General features: G+C 39.3%; 1 protein-coding gene across 1 annotated transcript in view; it reads left to right on the top strand.

Moving 5' to 3' along the window:
• The window catches only part of HIF1A (hypoxia inducible factor 1 subunit alpha), a 41,749-nt gene extending 23,750 nt beyond the window's left edge, over positions 1–17,999 (top strand). Inside the window, exons 5-15 of the mRNA XM_077819517.1 lie at positions 3,307–3,419; positions 4,718–4,920; positions 6,536–6,642; positions 6,830–6,977; positions 8,073–8,284; positions 8,473–8,753; positions 9,606–9,728; positions 10,036–10,433; positions 11,274–11,379; positions 16,318–16,444; positions 16,596–17,999. Of these exons, the coding sequence (XP_077675643.1) occupies positions 3,307–3,419; positions 4,718–4,920; positions 6,536–6,642; positions 6,830–6,977; positions 8,073–8,284; positions 8,473–8,753; positions 9,606–9,728; positions 10,036–10,433; positions 11,274–11,379; positions 16,318–16,444; positions 16,596–16,747 (1,970 nt within the window). The 3' untranslated portion in view covers positions 16,748–17,999. The remainder of the gene's footprint in view (positions 1–3,306; positions 3,420–4,717; positions 4,921–6,535; positions 6,643–6,829; positions 6,978–8,072; positions 8,285–8,472; positions 8,754–9,605; positions 9,729–10,035; positions 10,434–11,273; positions 11,380–16,317; positions 16,445–16,595) is intronic.
• Positions 18,000–18,508: the final 509 nt, after the last annotated feature.

Here is an 18,508-nt window from a genome sequence, read left to right as displayed (position 1 = left end):
AGTTCTTTATTCTGAAGTTACTGTCTTTTTGACACAGAGTATATTTCATAGTTTTGTTTTCTCTGTACTAGAATGGAACACACGAATCCCATTTTCTCTAACTGCACTAGCAAAAATTAAAACTTCCACAATCCTTTTACTCATCAGCCATTTCCAGGCTCAGTGTAGACTGTGCAATTGAGCTACTATATTTCCACTGCAGCAAATAGGGGAAAAAGTTCAGATATTGGATAGGTGGCAGCCAAGCAAAGCCACTGTGCTTATTGAAGGGGAGAATGTCACGGAGGGTAGGTTTACATCGCAGGTGGGGTGTAATTTCCAACTTGGATAGACATACCTGTACTAACTTCGATTGAGCTAGCAGCGTAGCTGTGAAGGTGTGGGCTAGCTACCTGAATACTTACCTAGGGTCTCGGACAGGATTGTACGCAGGTGGCTAACCTTAACTGCCACCCGCACTGCTATTTTTAGTGCGCTGGTTTGATCAAAGCTAGCACAGATACTTCTACCTGAGCTGGAAATTATACCTCCAGCCGCATTGTAGACCTACCCTGAGTCCCTGGAATGATTAAACAGAAGATGATTATAAATTCCTACATGTCATCAAAATGTGTAGGACTTGATTCTGTTTTCTCACACCAAGGTAAATCAGGAGTGACTCTGAAGTCAGTGGAGACGACTAGTTTAAAGCCAGTGTAAAGGAAAAACAGGCCCTTTTAATATTAATACTGAATTTTCTAAATCTTCCTGCCATCATTACTGGTCCATGCATCCAGTGCTAAATTGGAAGTGTACTTGAAGCAATGCTATATTCAATACAGCAGGATATAAATGGATCTGTTGCAAAGATAAATTCTTTTTAAAGACTAACGTTTCATAATAAGTAGATACAATGTAGACCCATTCTGGCATGTCTAAATTAGTCAGTTTTCAACATGGTTTACCTACCCCCTCACTCAGAAGATCTCTTTTCTGTATATAATTGAGTTCTATTTCCTGACTGCAGTAACAAAAGTATGTCTTTATTTGTTATTCCTACAAGGCTAACATGACTTTGAATAACCTAGGTTTTGTTCTGGCTCACATATAACAGAATTATTAACCCGTTTTCAGTCTTGGTGCTAAATATTGCTATATGTGATCGTACAGGTGTAACTGAAGCTAACATTTGGCTAGCAGAAACATTTATTAGTAATGCTGTACAATCACAGCACAGTTTAGTTTCAGATCCCAGTTTGTGTTTTCAGAATTGTCAATTTGAAAACAACTTGCATAGATCTAAGTCACCAAGAACCAGTAAATGTGCCATCTTTATACAGCTGCTCCTCAGAGTACAACCACACATTAAGATGTTTAGACAGATTATTCAGAAAGTAATAATGATGGTAATATTGTGAATTGTAGATTTCTGAATATGCTTTGCCTAGTTCATGCACCCAGAAACTGTGTGCTGTTTTAAAAACTTTGAGTTGATATGTTATTGCTATGATCCTCTGAACATGTGCATTCTATCCATTTTTCTTCCTGTGAATGTCATAACTGTGTTGTCTTCAGAGTATGAACAGACGAGTGCATAGCTGTAATGTATGCTAGAATGAGCCTGTATTCTGTAAGCTTCCAAATTGTACCAGGTCAAATTGGTGGCATAAAGTCATTATGAATGCATTCCTGGAAACTAATTCTCCACCACCATCCCCAAACCTCATCTGTCCATCTGTTTCCACTCACAAAGGCACTAAGCTGCTTACACTTGTGTTGATGAGGCAGTTTGCACCTTCTCTGCCCAGTCTGAGCAGTTTGTTCCTGTTGAAATAGACCTCTCTGAAATTCAGACTTCTCATTTTTATCACAACGTTTTAAAAATAATGATTAGTCTTCAGAAGTTTGTTAATGAATCCAGGTGCACCACAATTAGATGATTTGTACAGTAACATAAAATGGGATCCATTAATATTAGGTTGCACTAAGATTTCTTCATTGACTTCAAGGGAGTTGAAGGTGTGTTTCAAAACTTGGTTCATACTTATTGTACAATTCTAAGTTCATATATAGACACATTCCTGTATCTGTAACAGGGACTTGGACACAATCTTAACTCCTGCTGTCATGACTATGGTGCTATAATAAAATAGTTTTGGGGGTGAGATGTGTAATAGAACTGTTAGTCTCTAAGGTGCCACAAGTACTCCTTTTCTTTTTACAGAACATGAAGATAGGCAAAGGATGGGGGGGGGGAAGGGGAGGAGAAATAGGGTGAGAGAACTGTTGAAAGATTAACACATTTATTTGAGCATAAGTTTTTGTGAGCTACAGCTCACTTCATCGGTTGCATTCAGTGGCAAATATAGTGGGGAGATCTGTAGTGAGCTGTAACTCACGAAAGCTTATGCTCAAATAAATGTGTTAGTCTCTAAGGTGCCCAAGTACTCCTTTTCTTTTTGCGAATACAGACTAACACGGCTGCTACTCTGAAACCTGTGTTCATGTTCTGTGTTTCTCTACTTCGCACTGTAAACTCTTTGAAGCAGGGGGCCATGGTTCCTTAATTTCCATAAAATCCCTTGTAGTGTTCCAGATGGTATAGAGCTGTTTGTCAATAAAGGCTGCTATGCGTCAAAACAGAGCCAAGTACCCATTATTAAGAAGCTGTGATTCTCCTTCAACATCAATCCCACCCTGAGTGGCTAGGCATCAGCTTCGGTCCCAGTCTTGGAGACCTCTATGCAGCAGCAGCATGTTACTCTCAGTAAATCATGCAGATGATTAATCCTGAATTGAAATAGTGTTTGTTTTTGTTTGTTTGTTTTTATTTTTTAAATACTGAAAACCTAAAGATAGGCCAAAATTGGTACAATATATCTAGCCTTCTTTTTCCCCCCACCCACCATGAGTTATTGGGTGTGGAGAGGGTTCAGACTAATTTTCTTGTGTGTTTAAAATAGAGATGGGGGAAGAACAATACACATTAATTCTCAGTCAGTCTCTCTCTCTTTCTCTCTCCCCCATCTGTCCTCACGTTGAAATCAGGGGGATTACTGTAAATGGAACCTTGAACCTATCCTTGTTTTGGCAGGTCCAGCATTGCAATATCCTCTTTTGCCTATCTCAGAGTAAAAACTTACTTGAAAACTCCTCATATCTAAAATGCGGTCAGGCCTCCCAGCATGCATCATTCACTCAAAAATAACCATTTCATCCCTACTTTCATGTGTCCTTTATTCTAGTCACACAGCTAGTTTTGCTGCACTTATTTGAAGCTTGTGAAGGTGATGAAATACTCACATTTCACTTAATATTTTTTATTAGGTCCTATGAAAAAGGGCAAAGAACAGAATACAGAGCGTAGCTTTTTCCTCAGAATGAAGTGCACACTGACCAGCAGGGGAAGGACCGTGAATATAAAGTCTGCAACATGGAAGGTAACCAACCATGGGGTATACATGAATACTGATATAACTAGAACCTTTGCTTTTCAGCTCTCATCAGGTACAAGTATCCACATTTGGAACAAAGTATAAAATAATTAGCTTGCAGGAGTGCAATTTAGCATTCTCCAATTTCTTGCTGATTTGGTAAAACCTAGAGTGCACTCTTTTGACCAGAAGTTCTTAAGTATGCTGCACTGCAACTTAGAACACGCCTAGGATGTAACTGAACAGTCATTTTCAAAATAAGAGAACCTTTTTAATACTGACCTTTCAACTTAAATCAGGAATCACTAATCATTATTAAAATATTTGCGTGAAGCTTCCTGCTCTTGCATAAAACTAACTAGGATTACATCATGATGATGACTGATCCTGATTGACTTTAAAGTGGTTACCACAGTTAAGGTCACTTTGTGAAGGAGCCTAGCATTATTATACCTCTTTTGCTGGTTCTCCCCCACACCATAACTGGAATAAAATATAGCTAATTTGAGTCTCGATCCATTTAAAGAGACTCAAATTAGCTATATTTTATTCCAGTTATGGTGTGGGGGAGAACCAGCAAAAGAGGTATAATAATGCTAGGCTCCTTCACAAAGTGACCTTAACTGTGGTAACTCTATTACACTCTGTTCAGAAAGGTTTTTCCATGACTTACAGTTTGTCATGTATTCATGATCAGCTCCCCACTCTTAGAAACAATTCTGACTTCAGACTCATAGGGAGGCAAAGTGATTGCCAGGCTTTTGTCTTTCAGGAATATTTGGAGTGTGTTGGAACTCTCTCCTTCCACCTTAATCCCCACAAAGAATGCAAAATACAGCTTTGTCTTCTATCTCTGTTTCAAACAGAATATAAGCTGTATCTTCTGTCTGTGTTTCAAATTGAAATACAAGCAATCAAACACCATCTGCTAATGCACAATGTCACTGATGAGTGATTGCACTCGTCTGTTGGCTGTAGAGGCAATTTTCAAAGATGAATCAATTAACTTAAGCATAAATTCAGTGAGCACCAAAAAGGAAAAAAAGTTGGTAGCCAACTTAACATTTTTAATGTGCATAGTGTAAGTGGGGAGGAATTTTTTTTTAACATAACTGTAGCAGATGTCATGTATATTGCTTGAATGCTGCTATTGCATTTTGGTTACGGACACCAATAGCTCACCTAGGGCAGAGGGAGAGAGGAAGGCCACTGTCCACTTATGAAACTAAAACAGTTATTATGTCAATCTCCTTTTCCAATACAGAACTTAGTTTTTTAAATGTTTTCCCCCCTCCCCCCCATAGGTACTTCACTGTACAGGGCATGTTCGTGTGTATGATACCTGCAATAATCAGACTCTCTGTGGATATAAGAAGCCTCCCATGACATGCTTGGTGTTGATCTGTGTACCTATCCCTCATCCATCAAACATTGAAGTCCCTTTGGACAGCAAGACATTCCTCAGTCGCCACAGCCTGGATATGAAATTTTCATATTGTGATGAAAGGTAAAGCCAAATATAAGCTCTGACAAACATTCAATGCATTATTGTAGTTTTTATACTTGTGGGTAGTTTTATTGCTTAACTTTCACCTATCTATAAAACTGAGTTCATATGTGGTACTTCAGGTTTTACTAGCTTGTCATTTTTTAATTGGTCAATATATTTTATGTAAAAAGCAAGGATTTCTTTTTTTTTTTTTTTTAACCTGAGAAGTTTACTACATTAAGGAAATAATTCCTGTATGGAGTCATCACTTTTGGAAGAATTTGAATTGGCAGAGTAGCACCTTTCATCCAGAAGGATCTAAAGGCATTTTAAAAATCAGATACCCTTTTACCCATCAGTGAAGTGCAGCCACCTCTGGGGTGTAACACAGCTGCTAATTTCAGTGTTTTGTATTTCTTTATAAACCTTTCTTGCATGTGTACAATTGACCACTTCTGAGCAAAATGAATTTATCTAACAAGCTCGTAGTGAAAACTTAGTTTGTCAAGGTCAGAATATGGAATAAGTAACTTTACAACATTGGATTTAAAACTGCGATCAATACCAGTGTATGCTACTACTTCTTGATAGAATAAGCAGTGGTCGGAGATTGCTGCTTCTAACGTAAACTGTTGCTTCATCAGGTTGCTGTTAGATTCAAACAAATATATTGTATGTTAGTGCAAGTGTTTTTTCGGAACTGGTTTGCATGCAGAAATTGCACCGATTCAGCCAGTTTAGTGAGATCAGTGCCATTTCTGTGTGTTCTGTTTCTCTGGTTTCTTTTGTTGGCAGCTAAACTGAGTGCTCTTGTTTTTGTTCTGTGTACAACACTGCCATCTAGTGGTTAAAGGGATTGCGCTTGTAAAAGTTAGGATTGCTGAAATTTCAGATTCTTATTCATCTTAAACAATTACAGAATAAAATAGTGCTGAAGCAGGTATAATATCTTATCTATATTTGATTTAACTTCTGAATATAGTATTAGTAGAAATGGCATACTACATCCTTTCAGAGTAGCCACTGTCCTGTATTTAATAAGAGAAAAAATGATGTATAAAGAGCTGAGATTAGATTTTAATATCCAGAAGTGGAGGGTTATGAACATTCCAGCTGTTAGTAAAACTATGCCTAGAAAGACTAATGGAATAGGACTATGAGATCTTTGAGTTAGGCAAACATCAGAAGAGGCAAGTTTCCTCAGTTTAACCCTGCTTGAAAGGAAAACTCTCATTTTAAACGCACCACTGTTGTTGGCAATGTATTCATCTGGGAGTTTCTGGTTTGGAAGAGATTGTATCTTTAGAGCCATTAACATCTGCATTAAATATATTCATCTAATCATAAAAATAAATGATTGTTAGCCAAGAGGTCAGGGATGCAGCACCATGCTCTTGTGACCCTACACCTCTGACAGCCATAAGCTGGGACTGGACGGCAGTATGGATCATTCAATAATTACCCTGTTCTGTTCATTCTCTCTGATGCACTGGTACTGGTTGCTGTTGGAAGATGGGATACTGGGCTTATATGTACCATTGGTCTGACCCAGTAGGGCCATTCTCATGTTCTTATCTACTTCTCTATTTCTGCTTTCACTTAACTTTTTTTCTTTCTTCTTTTCAATTTAAAGAATTACAGAGCTGATGGGATATGAGCCAGAAGAACTCTTGGGTCACTCCATCTATGAATACTATCATGCTCTGGACTCTGATCATCTGACCAAAACTCATCATGATAGTAAGTGGAAAGACAGACATATAACTCTCTGTAATTTAAGTCCTTTAGATAAGATAGGGAGGGTGTGTGTGGGGAGGGAACTACTTGAAAGTTTTTAATAGCACGTGTGGCTCTGAAGTGATTGTTTATTTTTGCTTTAGAATAATGAAGTGACTTTTTATAGCTAAAGTTGACCTTTCTGCTTTAGTGTTCACTAAAGGGCAAGTGACTACAGGACAGTACAGAATGCTTGCTAAACACGGTGGATATGTCTGGGTTGAAACTCAAGCAACTGTTATATACAGCACTAAGAACTCCCAACCACAGTGCATAGTGTGTGTAAATTACGTCTTGAGGTAAGCTGTGAGTAGTTAAACACTTTTTGCATGTTTCTTTATTGTAGATTGAGCCAAAGCCCAAAGGATCTGACCTCATGTTAGATAGGTTCTGGCATTTACTATTTCCTTTACAAGCAATGCTTTGCATTCGCCTAGAAAATTGCCAGTTACAGGGTTAAGGGAGCAATAAACTGAGAAGTAGAGTCGCTCTTTAATGTATACCTAGAACTCCCATTGATGTCAATGGGAAAATCTGAATGTAGAATTCGGAAGGACTCTGCAGGAGGGGTGCGGCAGGGGGCTCAGGGCAGGGGGTTGGGGTGCAGGAGGGAGCTCAGGATAGGCGGTTAGGGTTTGGGGTGCAGGAGGGGTGCAGGCTCCGGCCCGGCGCCACTTACCTCAAGTGGCTCTGGGGTGGCAGTGGCATGCAGCAGGGCTGGCAACCCTGCGAGCTGGATTGAAAGCCCTGATGGGCCAGATCTGGCCCATGGGCCTTAGTTTGCCCTCCCCTGGTCTAGATAGATGTCCAGATCTCTAATTTTACCTTTTTGTCTGGAGTTTTTCAGTGGTGTGTTAACTGTGTCCCTCTTTAACACTATTTAACTCTGTTAAAATATAATCTTTCCTCCCGCTTCTTCATAAGTGTGACTTTTCTTGTTTCCTCAAAACTTTAACTTTTCACTGGTAAAATAACTGCATTGCTAATATTGACTGCAACTTGCTGTTTTTGGAAATCTTTTGAACTTCTTCAAAATTGTGAATTAATCTGTAATAACCAGTAAAACAGCATATAATTGTTGTGTAAAAAAAAATTAAGATTTCCATATCTGTGTTTGGTATTTTTTTAATCTGTTTATTACTGACATTTTAATAGAGCACAGCCGTCATAATTACTTACGTGAAGTTATCCCTTTATATGATCACAATTGGTTTCTGAAAAGATTGAATTTGAGGGATGAATGGGCAATAACAGAATTTTAAAAACTTCTGTGTTAATGAAAATGCATATGACGAGCAAAGAGAAACAAAATAGAATTGGCAGAATTGTTTCTGAACTTCCCATGAGCTGCTAGCTGCTCTTTAAAGAATAGTCTTTCTTTTTGGTTTTGACAGTGAGATTGTACAGAAGGAGTTATTTCTTTCCCTTGCACAGACTGAGTGCATGCTGAAACCAGTGGAGTCTCCTGATATGAAAATATTCAGCAAGGCTGACCTAGAAGATACTAACAGCCTCTTTGAAAAACTTAAAAAGGAACCAGATGCTTTAACTTTGCTCGCACCAGCTCCTGGAGACACGATTATCTCTTTAGATTTCAGCAGTAATGGTGGGTTTGTGTTTAAGTCAGAGACCCTACTGATTGATCATATTAGTGTATGTTAAAATAAACATTAGAAAATAACCTGCTGGTATCACTTGCTTAACAAAAAATATTTCAGCTGCTGTTATTTAATGAGGTCCATAGACCCACTCAGCGCTTTTACTTAGGTTGATTGTTTTTTTTAATTTTTATAGAGTCTGATGAGCAACAATATGATGAAGTTCCTTTGTATAATGATGTAATGCTCCCCTCATCCAGTGAGAAATTGCAGAATATAAATTTGGCAATGTCCCCACTTCCTGCCTCTGAAGCCACAAAGCCACTTCGTAGCAATGCTGACCCTGCACTCAACAGAGAAGTTGTATCAAAGCTGGAGCCAAACACAGAACCACTCGAACTTGCATTTTCCAGCCACCAGAGGCAAGAACAGCCAGCCAGCCCTTCTGAGGCAAGCACTAACCAAAGTTCACCTGAGGTCAGTCATACAGTTTGGGAAGACAGTCATCCAAATAAATGTGTAGTAGGCTTTTGAGTAAATATCTCTAGACACTATGGCAGCCACAGCGTTTGTTTTTTAGAGTATTTGCATAATTGTTTTGACTGTATTTATAAATTGTGGCCATGTACTGTTAAATTATATTTACAGCATGACCGGTCAATAAAAGATTACTTTACTTTTCAGTTTGAAAGCTATATTTTCAGTTTTTTAAAAAATTAGAGCTTGAAACTGCATATGAAGCATGTAACTGTTTTGAGTACGTCTTTTAAAGAACTTAAGATTCAGAGATATGCTTATTGCAATTAATGAGTGAGTTACAGCAAATCAGTGTATAAACTTCTGACACATTTATACCTGTCCCACAGTCCCCAAATTGGGGCGATCTATTCAAGCTGACGATGGTGAAAACTCTGGGCATATTTAGATGAATGCAAATACTATCCAGTCCCATTGAATTTTCATGAAATTTTTGCAATTATAGTTTGGTTGCACGTTTTTATGGGGGTTTTTTAGCGTGAAGCTGTAGAATCATAGGACTGGAAGGGACCTCGAGAGGTCATCTAGTCCAGTCTCCAGTATTACCTAAACCATTCCTGACATGTGTTTGTCCAAACTGCTCTTAAAAATCTCCAGTGCTCGACATTCTACAACCTCCCTAGGCAATTTATTCCAGTGCCTAACCACCCTGACAGGAAGTTTTTCCTAATGTCCAACCTAAACTTCCCTTGCTACAGTTTAAGCCCATTGTTTCTTGAAACAATGGAAAATAACACAATGTTGAACCAATTGAAAATTTGTACTTAAAATTGAATTGATTTGTCTTGACAGCCCCGTAGTCCCAATGAGTATTGCTTTGATGTGGATAATGATATGGCTAATGAGTTTAAGCTGGAATTAGTGGAAAAACTCTTTGCAATAGACACAGAAGCAAAAAATCCATTCTCTACTCAGGTATGTACATTAAGTTAAACTTAAATGTCATCTTAAGCGTATCCTAGAGCACAGTATTTGTAAGCTTATTTTATCAAATGTTAAAATTAATGTGTTAAAATACAGGAGCAGTATTTCTGAAAATGGAAGATGAGTTGGTAGCTTGTTCTAAATAGTGTTTGAGATATAAAAAAATGGTGTTCACACAGCACTATTCTAGAGGTTTGGGGAGAGGGGAAGTGGCAGACTATTTACAGATGATGACGCATTCTTGGGTATTGCACAGATACCCTAGAAACTTTATTTACCCGTTTTATTATTCTTTCAGGAAACTGATTTAGACTTGGAGATGTTAGCTCCTTACATCCCAATGGATGATGACTTCCAGTTACGATCCTTTGATCAGCCACCTTCACTGGAGAGTGGTTGTGCGAGCACTCAGAGTGTGGCCACCAATACCATATTTCAGCAAACTCATACGCCCTCTACTGCCGCTGAGGAAATAACACCAGTGAAAACAGAATGCATGGATGACATTAAGACTCTACTTGTTTCTCAGTCTCCTGTCCTCATAATCAACGAAACCAACAGCGCCCCAGCCTCACCATATGGTGGAAATCGAAGTCGAACTGCATCTCCAATCAGGGCTGGAAAAGGAACATTGGACCAGACGGAGAAATCTTATCCAGGAACACCCAATTTGTTAACAGTCACTTTGAGTAAAAGGTATTGTAAAAACGAAGCTGAAATCTCATTACCCATTAATCTTGAAGAAATTAGCCAGTACAGTATTATCTGCTGTTGTCTTTGATCTCTTTTTTTGAATAAGCTATACACCTTAGTTTGTGCTTTAAAAGAAGATTTTAGGTTTAGTGCACTTCAACAGTAGACTGGAGTTAATTTCCCAGAACCTTGTTTGCATTTTTATTTACATCAAGCCTTTGTATAGAAAACAAACAATTGAACCATTCTTGTTCATATTTTTGTTCTGCTCCTCTTCATACCTGAGTTGTGTAAATAAAACAGTCCAGTAAGCCAATTGAGAGAGGGTATGCATAAGTAATTTCTTGCCCAGTTTGTGATGAATGCGGAGACTGTAGTTATGCCTTAAGCTTAGATGTTATGCTTAAAATAAGTCAGACTTCAGCAATATGGATTATGAGCATCCAAAACAGATTTTTATCATGACATACAGTGTCACCAAATCAGAATTTCAATCCATGGGATAAAACAAAGTAGCTTTCCCTGTGCATGGACATGCAAAATGAATATTTTAATTGCTCTCCCCATGCCTGCTGTCTAAGGAGGGACAGCAGAATGACAAACACTTAAGCTTTCTCTGTTTTTCTGTAGAGAAGAACTTTTTAAAGGACAGCCAGTTTTCCATGTTAGGATCAGAAGTAGTTGATTTAGCAAGATTTAAAGCTAGAATTCTTTCTAATCATAGAAAATTAGGACACATAAATAACTTGACTGTCACTGTGAAATATTTATTTTACAAAGTGTTTATAAAAGACTGGCTTGAGTATAGTGGGAACTTTAATGGACTGAATCAATTTTTCTTAGATCTGCAATGAATGAAGAACTAAATCCAAAGATGCTAGCTTTGCATAACTCTCAGAGAAAGCGAAAGATGGAATATGATGGCTCGCTTTTTCAAGCAGTGGGAATTGTAAGTTTTGGTATTATTTTTCTTTTAAAATTAGTTGTAATCTTACTGTTTCCAGAATTAACCACTGATATAGAATCTGACTTTAGCTAGTGTCGTACAGCAAAATCCTGTGACCAAAGTAATCATTTAAGTTCATAACATCCTATGTCTTCCTGAATGCAAACCCCCTGATTTTCAATTCTTTCCCACTGTCAAAATAGTTTTAAACTACCCTCTGCACCCAGACAAATTTCTCAGCTAGATAGAAGATAAACTTTTCATTTGTGAAACAGTTTCCTGGAATGTGTTTCCTAAGGAGAAAATAAGGCATTGTAAGAACATGAGACTAAAAAGAACGTTCACCTGCTAACAGTGCATGTCATTACTATTTCAAACTTTATCTCCATGTCCCTCAAAATCAGAGACAGTGCAAATAGCTGGAACAGGAGCAGCACAGATTTGGAAAGATGTGTAAATCCTACAAATAGAAATATATTTATAGTTATATACATTTGTGCCTTGAATAGACACAATCAGAATGTTAGAATGGGAACATTATGGGCTAAAAAGAGGGTTGAGGGCATAGTCTGTCCTGTAGTTAGTGATTGTACTTGTGAATAACCCATCACTTGTCCTTATAGCACCTGAAAAATTCCTTTTAATCAGCTATGTAGTTTGTATTGTTTCACTTACCAGGGTGTTCCACAACTTTATCATCTTGCATACAATTATTTTAGCAAAATTCCATCTGGGGATTTTTGGTTTGGGGTTTGTTTGGGGTTTTTTTTACACTGAGTCAGTATTCTGAAATCCTGGGATTTGACATTAGTACAGCTACGTTTCTCTCTCCTTGATGTATCTTGAGAACTTCAGAGAGATCTCTTATTGCCTATGTCACTTGTCAAATAAAATCCATTCCTTTTAAAAACTTCACACAAGTTAATTCTCTATCACGGTATGCGTCTCGAGACTTTCTGATTCTTTGATGGTCTGAAACACAAGTGTGGTCTTAGAATGTGTATATGTAGCAAAAAACAAAACCAAAAACACCTCATGGCAGCAAGTCTTAAAGCCTGGGTCAACTGACTTGGGCTTGTATTGCGGGACTAAAAATAGCAGTATAGACATTTGGGCTCTGGTTGGAACCTGGACTCAAAGATCCTCACCCCGGTTGGCTACGTTTCGGAGCCTGAGCCTGAATGCCTGCACTGCCGTTTTTAGCCCCACCGCATAAGTCCTGCAAGCCTGAGTCAGTTGACCTGGGCTCTAAGACTTGCTGCCAGGGACGTTTTGTTTTTTCTGTTTTGCTTTGTAGCTGTAGGCTAGCATGTGTTTTCTTCCGAATTGTGAATTATCCCTACATCCTGTCCTGGCTTTGGAATGACTGCTTACATTTTGTTTACTGGCTATCTACCTCTTGTCTCCCAGAAGGTTGGGGAAAACTTGTTGTATATCCAGTTCTTCTGTAAAGCTCCTGAAGCCTTTTGTTAGGTAATTTAGAGACTCTTGTTTTTATTCTCCTTAGCTTCTCTTAATCTTTTTATTTAAAAAAAAAAAAAATTCTAACACTGTGTTTTCATTCTTTGCTCTTTGCATTCACATGCATGTTTGGTTTTTCCTGATTAGCCTTTTATGAATTCATCATTCTCCATCAATGTTCTAATGATTCTTGCTGCATGTGTCTTACTTATTGTCGCTATGGCTGCCATATTTTTCCCATTTAGGCCATTTCAACAGATGTCACCACTGATAAAATAGCAAATGATCTGTGCTAGCTTCGTGTATTGCAGTGTAGGGCAGCTGCTATAATTAAGGTTCTGTTTAGGCTTCCATTTATACAGTGCCTGTCATCCCCTTTTTTCTCACGTTCATAATTTTCTCAGTTTCTCGTTTTAGCTAAAATTTCCATTACTGATTTTGTCTCTGCTTAAAGGCAACGTCTTTCTGTCCGTGTATTTGAAAAATTACTATTTTTAACACAGGTAACTCAAAGGTTGTGCTTTAAAAGATTAAATTTTCCAGTGCCTAGGTCGGGGTGGCCAAACCATGACTCGTGAGACGCATGCGACTCTTTTACATTTAGCCCACCACCAATTCTCCGCCTACCAGACTGGGGGGAGGGAGCTTGGAGCTTCTGCCCTGCAGCAGGGTGGTGGTGGGGCTAGGGGCTTCTGCCAGAGATGACTGGTGCCCGCTGAGAGGGGGGACACGAATTAAAGGACTCTCCTCCCCCCCCAACTTGTCATGCTTGCCCCTCACACACCATCCCCTCTTACCCTCAAGCGGCCCTCCCTGCAGCTCCCACATGTTAAATCCGCATGGAGAGGTAGCTCCTGCAGGGAGGGGCAGCTGTTTTAGCTCTGCGGAGAGAGGCAGCAGCAAAATCAGCGGCTCTCCCTGCAGCTCCTAGCTGTTTGCCACTGCCTTTCCCTGCTGCCTCAGCTCCCAGCTTGCTGGTTCCAGCAGCTGCCGTGCAGGGAGGAGGCCCAACAGCACCATGTGACCAAGCAGGGACAGCAAACCCTGGCAAAAATCTGGGGGGGGGCACATGATCCCACACGTCCCCCTCACCTGTCAGCTCTGGCTTCTGCCCGGCTGGGAGGGGGGTTTCGGGGCTTTAGCCCTACGGGATGCGCATGCTGTGGGCTTGGGGCTTCAGCCCTCTGGGGCACGTGTGCCAGGGCTTAGGGTTTCAGCAGGAGCAGGGCTGAAGCTCTCAGTCCGTGCAGGCGCCCACTGTGGGGCTGAAGCTCTGAGAGACACGCAGCCACCCCCACCCCTTGCAGAGACGAAACCCTGAGCAGGCGCCTATCACAGGGCTGAACTCTGAAATCTCCCCTCCACACAGGACTGGAGCCCCAAGCCCCAGCAGGCGCACGGGGCTCTTGAACTTCTGATGATTGAGGGTCAGTAAATTTGACCACCCCTGTGTAGGTTTTACTGAGGACTAGTTCCAAACCAGCTTGTACAGCCTGCCCCAAATGGAGTTGTAAGCATTTGAAATGTGTGTTGCGCACGTGTAAAAGAAAACTGCTGCTAAGTTTAGGTTTATACTCTCTCATATTTTAGGGTTATGTAAATATAGATCCTGGTTTTGAAGAGCTACACACAAGATTTTATGCTCCTGTCAGTGTAGCGTTCCATAGTTCTGTGCATGAAGAGAAACTGGAATATACTATTTGTGTAACTTTTTTTTAAAACAAGGCCATTTAGGGTACATCTACACAGCAAGCCTCAGAGCTTGGATCTACAGACTTGGGCTCAGGGGGCTTGCATTACAGCACTAAAAATAGCTGGGTTGACATTCCGGCTCGGGCTGGAGCCTGAGCTCTGAAGCCCATCCCTGAACCCAAACATCTACATAGCTATTTTTAGCACTGTAGCATGCCCCACTGTAGACGGGGGTCTGAGACTCTTTTGCCATGGTGCTGCTTGCTGTGTAGATGTATCCTTGGTTAAAAAGAAAAATACATTGGTGTAATAAGATTTCAAAACGAATGAATCAAAGGTTAGGAAAGGTAAAGGGAACTGTTACGTTGCGCAAAAAAATATACTAGTTATATACTAGTACAATGTGGCTGAGTTAACCTTACTGTGAAAATGTAACTTTTAAATCTTCTGACTATTGAGTCATTCGTTTTAACCTTTTTTACACCAAAGGCAGGTTTTCTTGTTTCTATAGATTTCACATATGCAGAAAATTCTTAGCGAAAAAGTGAAGTAATTCAAAGTGAAAAACAACATACCTGAGTATGTAAGTCTCTAGGATTTTCCCAACATTCCACTGTCTTCACCCCTCCATGTTCAACAGCCAGAGAAAGGACAAGAACTTCCAAATCCAGGCATCAGAATTAGCACTCTTGCTGGCTGTTGCCCAGCTTCTAAGCATTTCTGTAGATGGTTGGCTTTTCCTTTTGTCTTGCTTTCTGGTTTAGCAGACCTGTTTTCTTACCTATTCCAGAAAGCAGTAACTTTCCTATGAAGGCACACAGAGCCTTCTGCTCTCTCCTGTACCACAGAATCTCTTGTCTACTGCTGTCAAAAGTGATTCTAGAGCCACGCCTGTGATTGGACGAGTCAGGATTCCAAATTGGTAGGGCCCGACCAAATTCAGGGTCCATTTTGATCCATTTCATGGCAAGAGGGTTTTAAAATTGGTCAATTTCAGGTTTTCACAGTGGTGTAACTGTGGGGGCCCCAACCCAAAAGGTACATGGAGGTGGGTCTGAACTCCCCCCTGAGAGCAGCCCTGCAGCTGAAGAAGAAATCGTGCCCCACCCCCGCTCAGCCTGGACTCTGGCTGAGGCGGATCAGATGTCAGGGGGAGGGGCTTATTTCTTAGTCCCTGACATGTTTTTCATGGCCATGAGATTGGTAGGGCCCTACACATTGACAATGAGAACAAAAGAAAGGGGGCAGCTGAGCTGGGAGGCAAGATAATTGCCGTGTGGGAGCAAAATTCACATAACTAGATATAAAAACCATTTAACCTTTTGTGCACGTGGGGCTTGGGAACAGTAGTAATGCCATAGTAGTTCTCCTCTCTTCTCCTGTGTCTTTTATTTCCATTCACTTCAGTGAACGCTGCTGCCTCCTCAGGCAGTGGGAGTGACCAGCAAAAGTAGTAAAGGGGGGCTGGGGGGGGCGGGGGGGGGGATGTCTACATATACATGCACCCTAATTTTGAGGATGGTGTTTGATTTTATTAAAACCAAGGTTATCTTTATCCTTCTTAATGTTTTTTGTTTCTAAAGTGACTCGCTTTTACTTTTAAACATCAGTCTACACTAATTTGCTCTTAAACTTTTTCTCTCAGGTACTGAATGAATTCAGTTTTAAATAGTAGCAGCATGTTAGTAACTATAGTGACAAGAACTGGTGATTGATTTCCTCTTGAAATTTTTGCATACATGAGCTGCAGAAATAAGTGGTTTGGGTTTTTTGTTTTTTTTTTTAAAGGGATCTTTATTCCAGCAGTCAGAAGATTGTGGAGCGAATGCATCGCTTTGTTGGAAACGTGTAAAAGGGTGCAAATCTAATGGCCAGAATGGAGTGGGACAAAAGACAATCATCTTACTATCAACTGGTTAGTGTTCGTATATGTGGGAGGGAGGGGGGAAATTAAATATTATTAAAGCTGTATTGGCTAATGGAACTTGTCTCGCCCTATACGCTAATTTGGGAAATGTAAAATACAGTAAGTATTGTGCCCTTATCTTTATCTTCTTCCTTTTTAGATATAGCGAGTAAGCTCCTAGGACAGTCAATGGATGAGACTGGACTACCACAACTTACCAGTTATGATTGCGAAGTAAATGCTCCCATACAAGGCAGCAGAAACCTGCTACAGGGTGAAGAATTGCTCAGAGCTCTGGATCAAGTTAACTGAGTTTTCACAATACTTGTTCTTTTTTTGGACACTGGAGAATCATCACCTAAAGCAGTCTATTTATATTTTCTATATCTGATTTTAGAAGCCTGGCTACAATACTGCACTAATTCAGTTAGTTCCGTTTCGATCCCCTTTCTACTTTACTTATTTTGACAGACTTTTTTCATATAGTCTTTATGTAACAACTCAGATTATAGTGCATTTTCATAGTTCTTTGGTACATAGACTTTAAGTCCATTACATTTAAAACATCCTTGCAATAGCAGCTTTGAAATATGCACCTGTTTTTAAAAACGTATTTATTTTTTATTATTTTTGGCTGGAGAGTTTCACTGAAAGATTCTTATCAGTAAAATGTTACACAGTAAAACTGTCAGTACTTCCTGCCTGCTCTTCATAAGTAGTGGGAAGATGTATGCTTTGTCAGTTATTTTAAAACAAATTTTTATTTTAATGATTTTTTTTATATGAAACAACAATGCTTTGCAGCAGTGCATTGTAGCCACAATCGCACAATATATTTTCTTAAGAAAAATACCAGCAATTCCTCATGCAATATAGTCTACATTTATAAAACTAGTTTTTAAGGAGAAGAATCTTTGACAGTTTGTTTGTTTTTTGCCTATGAAATCATGTTTAATTCTCGAGGATGTCATTGTTTTAGTCATGTTGTAATATAAACTGTGTTCTTAAATGCTGTATTATGCTTATGACTGAAATGAGTATTAAGTAAAAGGGAAGGGTTTTATCTGGAAAGGACTATAACAGCATTTTATTTGGATACATTCTCTTAATTTACAGAGAGGATTTGATGTTCCTAAAGTAGTCACTTCGCCAGCTCAGAAAAATCCCTGCCTGTAGTTGTGGAAGTTCATGCTAATATTGTGTATCTGAGATTAAATCTAAATGTTTTGTTTACCCTGTGTGGTATAGGTGATATTTCAAGCAGATCGTAAGACATCATGCATTGTTAGCAAAGTTGCCTAGTACATCACTGAGTTGCTCAATATTTGATGTTTTGGTTTTTATGCACCTTGTTGCTGTTAACATCCATGTATTCATGTAGATGTCAATAACTCAATATATTTTAGAAACCTTTTGATTTTGAAATGAGTAGTTGTCTCACAAACATCCTATTTCCTATATGTACTGTACAAATTTTTCATTCACTCATTCTTTCTCTCTCTGTGGTTGGATCTAACACTAACTGTATTGTTTTATTACATCAATAAACTATATGTGGACCAGGCCCCCTTGGGAAGTGTGTTATCTATTGAGAACAGTGACCTCTTGATTTTGTTGTTTATGTGGTTACTGCTAATCGGTGTGCACTGATTTCAGTAAAATCATCTCTAAGGCATTAAAAAGGAATTTCCTGATGCTGACCTCAAAACCTATCAAGTCAATCATTTATCTGAGCCTATTCCGTACTAAATAAATTTTCAGGACAAAGACTTGTGCAGTCATTGCCAATAGATTTTTAAGTATATGTTTAATTTTCCTTTTTTGTCAGGCATACGATCAGTTGTTAAACATGGAATGAAAGTGGGAGGGAAAATACCGTTTTTGTGATAACAAGGGCAAATCTTTCCATACTCTACCAGCTGTCAAGGTAACTATCAAAGACAAAGCACGTAAAAATTTGTCCGAGAAATCCGTTAAATTCGGACTCTTGGCATATACATAAGATGAAAAATGCACCTGGCACTTGATTAAAGATATGGAATTTTGCTAAACTCTAAATGTGATTGTACCATC

The sequence above is a fragment of the Eretmochelys imbricata genome, chromosome 6, assembly GCF_965152235.1.
Source record: "Eretmochelys imbricata isolate rEreImb1 chromosome 6, rEreImb1.hap1, whole genome shotgun sequence".
NCBI classification, from domain to species: domain Eukaryota; kingdom Metazoa; phylum Chordata; order Testudines; family Cheloniidae; genus Eretmochelys; species Eretmochelys imbricata.
The sequence above is the reverse complement of the archived record's forward strand: the minus strand, read 5'-3'. Positions and strand labels throughout refer to the sequence as shown.